At 34.9% G+C, this 10,141-nt stretch overlaps 2 protein-coding genes across 3 annotated transcripts; both read right to left on the minus strand.

Annotated features, from left to right (window-relative positions):
* Positions 1–92: 92 nt before the first annotated feature.
* LOC111430411 (V-type proton ATPase subunit C-like) lies at positions 93–4,129 on the minus strand. Its single transcript, XM_023066641.1, has 11 exons — positions 3,876–4,129; positions 3,717–3,785; positions 3,410–3,537; positions 3,201–3,300; positions 1,764–1,831; positions 1,550–1,691; positions 1,210–1,326; positions 985–1,110; positions 822–905; positions 662–741; positions 93–302 (listed from the first exon to the last, which is right to left on the minus strand). The coding sequence occupies exons 1-11, from the start codon at positions 3,987–3,989 to the stop codon at positions 200–202; spliced, it is 1,131 nt and encodes a 376-aa protein (XP_022922409.1). The 5' UTR covers positions 3,990–4,129; the 3' UTR covers positions 93–199.
* Positions 4,130–4,932: 803 nt separating this feature from the next.
* Positions 4,933–8,893, minus strand: LOC111431229 (DNA-directed RNA polymerase II subunit RPB7-like). 2 transcript variants are annotated; one of them, XM_023067834.1, is made up of 7 exons: positions 8,732–8,893; positions 8,065–8,236; positions 6,853–7,018; positions 6,598–6,648; positions 5,979–6,044; positions 5,829–5,897; positions 4,933–5,254 (listed from the first exon to the last, which is right to left on the minus strand). In XM_023067834.1, the coding sequence occupies exons 2-7, from the start codon at positions 8,178–8,180 to the stop codon at positions 5,192–5,194; spliced, it is 531 nt and encodes a 176-aa protein (XP_022923602.1). In that variant the 5' UTR covers positions 8,181–8,236; positions 8,732–8,893; the 3' UTR covers positions 4,933–5,191. The 2 variants fall into 2 exon arrangements, with proteins under 2 accessions (XP_022923602.1, XP_022923594.1); XM_023067826.1 differs by having other exon boundaries at positions 4,961–5,254; positions 8,065–8,195; positions 8,732–8,892.
* Positions 8,894–10,141: the final 1,248 nt, after the last annotated feature.

A 10,141-nucleotide genomic window follows, 5' to 3' on the forward strand; every position in this document is an offset into this window, starting at 1 on the left:
AAAAAAAAAAAAAAAAAAAAAAAAAAAAAAAAAAAAAAAAAAAAAAAAAAACCCCTCACAAGAACTGGAGATGCAACTATTCATGAACAACCAGGAATAGGAATAGGAATATGAGAGTGAAATAATAAAATGTAGGTCTGGTTCACCCTACTATTATTATTGCTCTATATAGAACAAACAAACAAACGAACCTTATGAATTAGGCAAGATTGATTGTGAAGGACACATATGGGTGTGCATCAGATTCTCCTCCAAGACCAGCCATCCCTGCTCCCACTTCATCTTCAGTTTTCCAATATGTACTGAACAATCATTCAAATACTTGCCTCATAAGCAACCACATCTATATAAGATCTATTCTATATAACACAAAATCCATAATGGACATGAGACGTTCACACCGAGACACGTTTTTTATTTCTTTCTATAAGTTCGAACCTTTAGTAGGGGTGGAGGATTTGAACATTTAATCTCAAGAAAGGTAATAGGTGCTTAGATTGTGTTCGAATCAGCGACACATAAACAAACTAGAGTATAGGCATGATGACGCCTACTTTAGACCCCAGGTTTACAGATTTCTTCTGTTTTGATTCTAAACTGCTGAATCATCTACTCTTGCGTATAAATTTTACGTGAAAAAGATCTATACTCGTTAACGTACCTGTTAGCACTGTCGCACAAACCTTCAAGGATTGACCTAACTTTCTTCTCACTTTTAACAGATGGTGCCAAAACAGATGCCTGCAAATCATTGACGGAATCAGTTGTGTCAAAGAATGAAATGCTTGGCAGACACCAGGGAGCAAATGCAAGATACATACCAAGAAGGATGGTGGTAAACCATATCTCAGGATACTCTCAGCAAAGACACGTACAGCGCAAAAGTGCATCCAGGAAATGAAGACCTGCGTTTATGCAAGAAACTCGATTAGAGGAAACGAATGAAAATGCATTTTTACAGGTACATCTGGAAAAAGTACCAACCTCAGCATAACTAGCGTAGGACCACTGCAATAAAGAACTTCTCATACTTTCCTGGTCCTGCACCAACTTTTCTAACTCCTGTTTTCTACTCTCCTGTGCTTCTGGACTATATTCAAATTCACGAATCTCCAGCACATTAAAAATTAAAAGAGATTAGGCGTGAAAAGCTATTCTATATTAATAATTGGGTTTTAAAAGATGATTCAAAATGAATTAAAAATTCACCTGGAACCCTTTTTCACGTCCGCTTGTTTTGAAATTGTCTGCAACGCGACTAAAGAGTGTTACAGTGTAAAGGGCATATTCGTTATCCTCGTATAACTTCTTGGAAGACCTGGGAACCTAAAAAAGCTTAGCTAATTATGAGAACATAAAAAGAACCGAACAAAAGACAAGAAGCAGCAGCATTATTGTCCAAGACATTTCGACATTGGAGGCTATATCTACAGTAGTTCATTTCACCTACTCCAGCGTAATCTTAGTCAGCCATAGAAAAGTTACCATGTAAAATTACCATCCTATTAAAATGTTGTACAAGAGGGAATTAAAAGTAATGCAAACTTACCACATAGCTAGTCAGTGTTTCATAGCTAGATAGCCATTCTTTCTGTGAGTACTTGGGAACAATCACAAGAAGGGTTTCAAGATGTTCTGAGGTAATTATGTCCTCTGGTTTTACAAGATTGGAAATATCACGGACTGCCAAGCTGATGAAACCAAGTTCAATTAGAAACACCAAATAAGATATACACAAATGTATCGATTATACGCATACATACCTTCCACTTTGCTTTCTGTTAATGGCATTAAGTTGACTCCGCACGTTATTGTACTCAGCAACCCGAATCTAGCAACAGAAATAGCTTTCAATGAAAATTCTATTTGAAACCCCTAGGCATCCAGAAACTAATTGAAATATTTGAAGCAGATAACTAAAAGGTTTAGTTATTTTTGGATAGTTTAGTACCCAGGGGAAGTAAAGTAAGCTATTTTCAGAAGAGCACAACATAATCAAACATACATCAAGTCACCATTGAGAAGAAGCGTCTACATTGAAAATAAACTAGCACACTACTGCAATTTAGAAAATCAATGGTAAAACCTAAGCATTGACATTTCAGTTTGGTTGTTCAATCCCAATGTGTGTCTAACATTCAAACCCCAGTCAAAATGTGTCGGATGCTCGTACATACTAGAAACATGTTGAAGACTTGCTGAACCATCTTACATGTCTGTCAGGCACTTGTGAATATTTGTTGAACCATTATTCGATACTTGAACAAAAGTGTTAAATTGTTTATTTATTTATGTTTGAAAAATACATTACAAAAATATATATATGAGAAAAGTAATAACAGTGGACAACATATAATTAACTCACTCTGACTTATATTGCATATTTCATCAATTATATCACATTGTTCCAAACTAAAACATATTGAACTGTATGAAAATACTCAAATATATTTCAAATATTCAATTTAATACATGTGTCTTTATCATGTTCATATCTTAAATTTCTAAAAAATGAAGTATCACGCATATCCATGCCCATGCTTCTTAGGAAATAATTATAAAAGCTTCAGTGCTTCAATTTCCTTAGTAATTGCATTGCATATGGAAGCCTCTGCACTTGCTCATCATCTCAAACTCTAGTAAAGTCTATTGCAGTTCATCCTATATTAATTGCTAATGCCTTTCTGATAAGGGAGGTCAAGAGACAGATTATTCTAATATGATCATGATAGTTTTTAGAATTTAAGAACTTCCTAAAAGTTACTTCACGGTGAAAGACATGGGATTTTCTTTTCCCCTCAATAATACAATCTTAAGATGGTAGTATAAATTTTTTACAGCTAACCGTTAGAAGCTTGAATGTTCTTTAATTTTAAGAAAATCAAGGGGTGGCAGTAATGCATTTAGAAAACGGAAGTAACAACAAATACAAAGAAAATCATGATTCGCAACAACCAAGAAGGGCAAGGGAAAAACAAATACTGACTTCATCAAACTAAAATATTAACAATGGTAATAAATTATTAAATAAGACAGGGCGATAGCGAAAATGGAGGATAATGAACTTTTTTCTAAGTTTGCTTTACGTTGCTATAGGATTTTGGAATCTTATGAAGAAACTTTTCCACAATCTCAACAAAACTTGTGATAACCACATTTCAATCTCAATCTAGGCACCCGCTCAAGCAAAGAAACGATACCTTGAGGTCATCCTCAATCTTGGCCACTTGAGTGTGAATGCTATCCACAATATCTCTCAGAGGCGACATTGTTGGGTACTTGGCTTCATCCCACACAAACCTTCCATTGACAAACAAAATTCAGCACATCACACAGACAAGAGCCCACAAAATCCGAACCAAATTTACCGAATTGAAATCTTTTAACAAAAAAAAAATGCTCATTTTACCTAGTAAGGTACGAATCAACGGGGACTCCATCAACCGTCAAGCCGTGGCTCTCCACGCCAGAAACCTTCTCCAGTTCCTCGATCTGCCGTCGGATCTTTTGGGAAACTCCTTCCACAAAGCTGTTCGACTACACAATGAAATGGATTTTGATAAATCTAATGCCATACTAAAAACTGGAAATCATACAGATCGCGAAGAGTTCTTTTCCAAATTTCAGTTAAAAATCCACATTAAAATAAATCGCTTTGGAAAATTCAAATACGCATAGACAACAATTGAATCAAAAAACAGGAAAGAAAGAAATACCTTCAGGAGATCATCGCTAAGGGAAAGGAGCGAATCCAGCGTTCCAACGCGGAGATTAGGAATATTGAACTAAACAAAAGAAAAATCATCAACATAAAAAAAGTAAAATCACAAAAAATCAAACAGATTTGAAGATTGATTCAGCGGTGAAATGCGTACTCTGTAAAGAGGAGTATCGAAAGAGTGCTTGGAGATTTGTTCTTGGAGACGATTCCATAGGGAAGAAGCGGAGCCTTGAACGGGTAAAGAAACCATCCAGTATCGGCTCGCCATTACAGCTTTGTTACCAAGCTAGCTGTGGAAGTATGAATGAAGTGAAGAATTGCAGAGAAGAAAGAATAAGCTGTTGCAGCCGAGAGATCAAGACTTTCTCTCTCCCATTCTCTCTCTCTCTCCCTTTCTCTCATCTTTTTATTTTACTTGAGGAATAACTTTACAGTTTCATCTCAAGATCTGAAGATTTTTCAACGGCTCAGATCTGTTTTCACCATGGACGTGTAAGACACTAGATCCATGATTCGTATATTTATCTTTCTTTTTCGTATTTTCCTTTTTTTTTCCTTTTTTTTAAGTTTTAAAATATATTTTGGAAAAATAAAAAAAATTAATAAATTTTACTCCTAAAACATATCATTTCATTGTTATAATTGTTTTTTTTTGGTTTATTAAATAAATTTTAGTAGAGTTATTTAAATATCAATCTATTTCTTCACATCCAATTTGATCTGCTCGACTCTCAAAGGAGAGAAGCAGTGAGACGAAGCTTCATAGACTCGCAAAATTTCTCCCCATCGTCAAAAGAGAGAGCTTCGATCTCTTTCCATCATTCCAAAAGCCAAAATCTTCTTCCAATGTCTCATTTTTGGGTCCAATGATATTCATAGATAGAGGAAGAAACCTGTCAAATAGAGATTTTTCTTTTCTCGTATTTCGATCGGAGAACATGGATTGAGTTACATAGTGCCACCCAGGCTTGGAACGCGCAACAGCAAAACTCTCCCATCAGCCGAACATTTGATTGATCAACAGGTCCAATCTAGTTTTTTTTTTTTTTTTTTTTCAAATGTTTACCTATAACTTAATCAAATATTTAAATAATATTAGTGAGAGATTACAAATATCATTTCCACTGAATATTGAAAGTTAAAGAATAACGAGACAGAGAAATTAGTAAGATAAATTTCATAAAACAAAAGGAATTAAAATTCTCTATTAGTAATTACTCTTTTAATTATAAATGATACCACACAAACATCACAAAGGTGCATAAATCTTATATGAATATGTTCATCATTCTAATGTCACCAAACCAAAGTGTTTAGCATAAGGATCTGTAGAACTAAATGCACAAACTGAAAACTATATAATAAAATTGGGTAAGGAAATGTATATGATATGATAAGGTTAGCCGATGAACAATAGTAATAGTATACAAACGGTAGCAAGAATCTCTTGAACAAGATTGCACTTCTTCTTCAAGCCGCTGCAGGATCATTTATTACACCCAAGAAATCATCTTTGATTGTTCCTATACAGAACTGCAAACCAAAGCAGCCAACTTAGAATAGAAGAAAACAAAGTTTAGATTCGGATATGGAGATATAAAGTTCTGAATATTTTCACCACTTTGGAGCATATGCTAAATAGATTGATTATAATAGTAGACACGACTTTTCAACTTTCATATGAAAAGTTAACAATATTCTTCTAGAAGATGCACATTTCATACATTCTGGTCGCGTCCCGTTTGATAACTGTTTAGTATTTTTATTTCTTATTTTTTAAAAAAAAACTAATATGTACGTTGTCAAAAAAGTTGTATTTGTTTTTAGAATTTGGCTAATAGTTCAAATGTTGAAAATAAGATCAATTTTTAAAAACTAAGAACCCAAAGCTAAATGACTTTCAAATCGGACTTAAAAGATATCAACATATGCACCTACCCCTAAACTATCTCTAAAGGTAGCAAAAGTTTTAAATCATTCAGCTTGCCACTCAGGATTTAAAGAACTTAGGAAAATCTCAAGCGCTTGCTACCCAGATAGTGAAAGAATAAGAAGCATAAAATCATATGGAGACATCTACAAACAATAATAAAAAGGAAAGGCATACGATTTCAGTTGCATCCACTCGAGTCCCAATTATCTTTAATCGAACTTCACTGTCCTTTTGAATCTTAACCTACAGGAGAAGAGAAAGTGATTTAGTACAAGAGAGCACTAGCCGTCGATGTTATAGAAGTCATGTAAAATAAAAATATACCGATCCATCCGAAGTGGTATAGTTTGGCACATCTCCAGATTGGAACTCCATGTCATCTGGAATCAACTGAAACATAAGATGTGATATTAGGTTTACTAATTGAGCACATTTGTGTGTGTTCGTGTGTGTGGGCGGGAGGGGGTAGGAGTCATTTGGTATGTTGAAATCGATCATGGAGCTAAGTTCATTAAGTATATGGTCTGTATTTAGATCAGGACAGATTATTGCGTTGATGGCTTGAAAATGAGAAATTTTGTTATAGGATTGCTGAGAATGAGATGCATGTGTATGCATTGCCAAGAGTAAAATTATACAAACATATCTCAGGGATGAACCTGCATGCAAAAGGCCCCCTTAATGATATTTAATTCAACATGGCACAACTAAGAAAGACCCCCCTAAGAAAGACCCCCCTAAGAAACCTCAGCATCACGGCCATGCTGATCCACCACACACACACACACACACACACACACATACCTGGTAAGGATAGATTTCATAATTTCCATGAAATAATTAAAAAAGGTCCAAGCCCCACAATCCAAGATATTTGGTGGTTTGAAAAATCAGAGAGGAAGAAAAAAAAGATAAATGGAATAGTTAATAGATATATACTTACATGATTTGAAACAAAAATCTGAACAGGTCCAGCTTCAGCAAAGAAACCCATCTGCAATAGTTGGAGTTGCAGCCATGTTAATACTTATAATTGGAGAAAAAAAAAATAAAGTTTATTTTCTCACTCCATTGAGAGCTCGTATTAATCTCTTTTCATTCTTCAATGAAAAGTTTCATTTCTTGTATAAAATTATAAATAAATAAATAATAAAAAATAAAAAAGATGGTAAAAGAAGATAGTGTGGCATGTACCAACCTTGTTTACCATAGTAACAACTGCTTCTAAGATTTCTCCCTTGAATGGCCGAAACACTACACATTGGTATTTAACCGGAAAAGTGACAAAACCTGTCCCATCACGAATCAATCCTTTCCCAATATTCTCAATTCCCGTAATCGCCACTACAAAACCATGTCGGCCGCTGTGTCAAAGTACATAAGGTTTTCAATAACAAAATCCCTGTAGTTGCTCACGAGATGAAAGAGGTATCAAACTTTCAAAAGAAATAGCATCCATCAAACTGTTTTTTTCTTTTTAAATGAGAAACCAAACTTTCATTGAAAATAAATGAAAGAATACAAGGAGAATATAAAAAAACCAACCCCAAAGAAAGACAAACTAACATAATGAGAGGCTTTGATCAAGCTGCTTTTTTTTCATCAGTTCATGAACTGATATGCATATGCAGCAAACGGATCAATCTACTCTCTAAATAGAATTTCAAGCTACCATGCAGCTCGGGGAAAATGCAAGGGAACAAAATTTAAACCACCATCAATTTTGCTCCCTCTATCCCATTAAGGCAATAACAGAATGACTTTAATAATTTTGAGCCTTTGTGCATTGTGTTAGAGGAGAATGTCTTCTCCAAGTTTGAACATTCTGGACAGTCAAGGAGTCAAATCTGAGTGTTTTTTTGCTTAGGTTTCTCTCTGTATTGTTCCCCTAAATTTAAGCCTCTAGGTCCAAGTCTAAGGGAAAATGTGAGAATTAAGCGGCAGGGCAGTAAGGGTAAGAGATTTGATGAATTTTATTTGGAATCTACCATCAATCATACATAATACAGGCTTCTATGGGATATTCTGTATAGCCTTCGTGAGCAAATCTGGCATTTGGCAGGTATTTTTGTGTAACCAAGTTTTCCTATATGAAAATTTTAGTGTTGGCAGTGTTACCAAGTCCAGGAGGCTAAGTAGCGAAAACTTATCAAAGGTAATGACCTCTTCTATTTGTTACCGTCATTAAATCATTGAAAGATGAGAGGTCTTTGCGTTCGTTCATGAAGAGATTGAAGTTATTGGGATATTTGAGCCGTTCAGGCATACAACATCACCCTAGGACCTAACAATCCAATATCAAATCTATAGCTCTGCATTTTGTCTTAGGCTTTTTATTATAAGAGTTCAAAATGAAAAGAACATCAGCAGTAATTTTCATCAAACAAAAGGGAGGGAAGAGTTAACAAACCTACAAGTGCCCTCGACATCTTTCATGAGTTTCGTTACCAAATTCTCACGGAGGTTTCGGCCAAAATGTCGTGGATGCAGCTGCATATTCCTCTCCAAAACTATGTGGAAGAACATAGTGGCTCCCTTTACCTGAAGAAAAACCCATTTGAGCTCATTGATGAATGCAACTTTTACAGCGAAAGAAAAGTTCACTTGAAAAATATAGTAAGGTAAGGTATATACTCGAGAATAAGAAGGAGAAGTTAAAGAAACGACTAGCCAGATGTGCATAATAACGGCAAAAAGGAACAGCAGACTGGTGTAGTGTTTCATCAAGCCAATTATAGAAAACATAAACTGCTCTTATTTCCAATAAATTCAAAGAAACATCCGAGGAGAGAACTTAAACCTACACTATATACAAAAGTGGCTGAAGAGGAGAATTTCTAGAACCCTTTGAACCCCTAGATGTGTCTATTTTTACCCTCAACATTTTCTCTGACTTCTCAAATCAAGAACACTAAGTACAAATCACATAAATGGAATTACATTTATGTTCAGTGAATTTGAAGCATCGTTAGCGATCGATCAATCAAAACAACTCCTCCTTTCATTAGACAAGCCCTAATTTGTGTGTTTTCAAGTGAGATAAAAAAAAAAGACATAGATGAAGATTAAGAGAATACCAGTAAGAACAAGACAGTAGAGAATCAGTTGAAGCAGGTATGTTAGACGCGGCGGCGGCAAAAGCGGAAGAAAGACAGCAATGGGGTGTTGAAAGGGAGGAGAAGACAGCGTGAAGAAGAAGAGCAGAAGAGTGAGCGGAAGTTGCTTATTTGTTTTAATTTTAGAAAAATACTTCTTTTAAAACTTATTAAACAACACAAACCTATTGCAAAAGAAATAAATAAATAAATAAAAATAAACTTCAAAAGATCAAAAAGGTATTTTCCTTTATTTTACTTTACAAAGGGTTTCTGTAAACAATAAAATGGGTTATTACTTGCATCAATTCTTTTAAAATTACTTTTGTTAAAAAATTACTCGGTTCTTTCAAAATTACTCTACCGTTCTTTCCTTATCAATTCTACCTTCAATCAAATATGAATACTGGCCAAAGCCCCTTATCGAATTTGAACCGATGACTTATGCCTTACCATGGCATTTCTCTACCACTAAGTTAAAAAGGCCTATTTGATTCAATTTCTGAATAAGCCACTAGCCGCCACAATGAGTCTAGTGTATATAATTATTATAAATTATAAATAATAATTTATGTACATAAATATATCTTATCCACATAGTTGTTCATTTAGGAACGAAAAATTGGATTTACTTCGTTGATCACCCTAAGTCGTAAGTTAGAAAATTACCCTATTCTTTCAAAGTTACTTCACTCTCATCCTCAATCGTTGTTAGAAAAGTACCTTATTACCCTATTATTTCAAAATTAACTCAATTCATTAAAGACTAAATTGAAATGTTTTGTGACTGGAAATCCATAAAACAATTTACAAGGGCGAGAGTGTAACGACCCTAAATTTCCACATACTCAGAGTCGCTACTAACGTCTCATGCTCATCTATAATGCGGAAAATATAACTCTTACATGAACATAATTGATAACGAAAATTTCAAAAAAACGTTTAAAACAACTTCTTCTCTGAAAACACAGCCATGGTCTTACGTGTTTAAATATGAAATACTGAAATTTAGAGAAAACAAAAACAAATACAAAATAATTTAAAACAATTAAATGCAAAACAACCTATTCTAACTTAAGACTAGAAATTTAAATATGAGTCTACCCTATGCACGTGCCACAGTCTCTGCTCGCGATGTCGCCGTCCTCCGTACAAGTGCGCCTTGCCTTTACCTGAAAAATGATGTGGCACACGACCTGAGTATTTCAAAGAATACTCAGTAAGTGGCCCCACTATAGGGGGCCATGCAAATGCAAACACATGCAATCATGATTTAGGGACCTATCTCTAATCATCTTAGGGGTGGCCTCCAGTCTCGGATAAATTGGATGTGTAGTACTTCCCTACACACGACTCACACGTGCGAGTGTGAATCCCCAGGGCGCTCGCACA

The sequence above is a fragment of the Cucurbita moschata genome, unplaced genomic scaffold (assembly GCF_002738365.1).
Source record: "Cucurbita moschata cultivar Rifu unplaced genomic scaffold, Cmos_1.0 Cmo_Scf00002, whole genome shotgun sequence".
Lineage (NCBI taxonomy): Eukaryota > Viridiplantae > Streptophyta > Magnoliopsida > Cucurbitales > Cucurbitaceae > Cucurbita > Cucurbita moschata.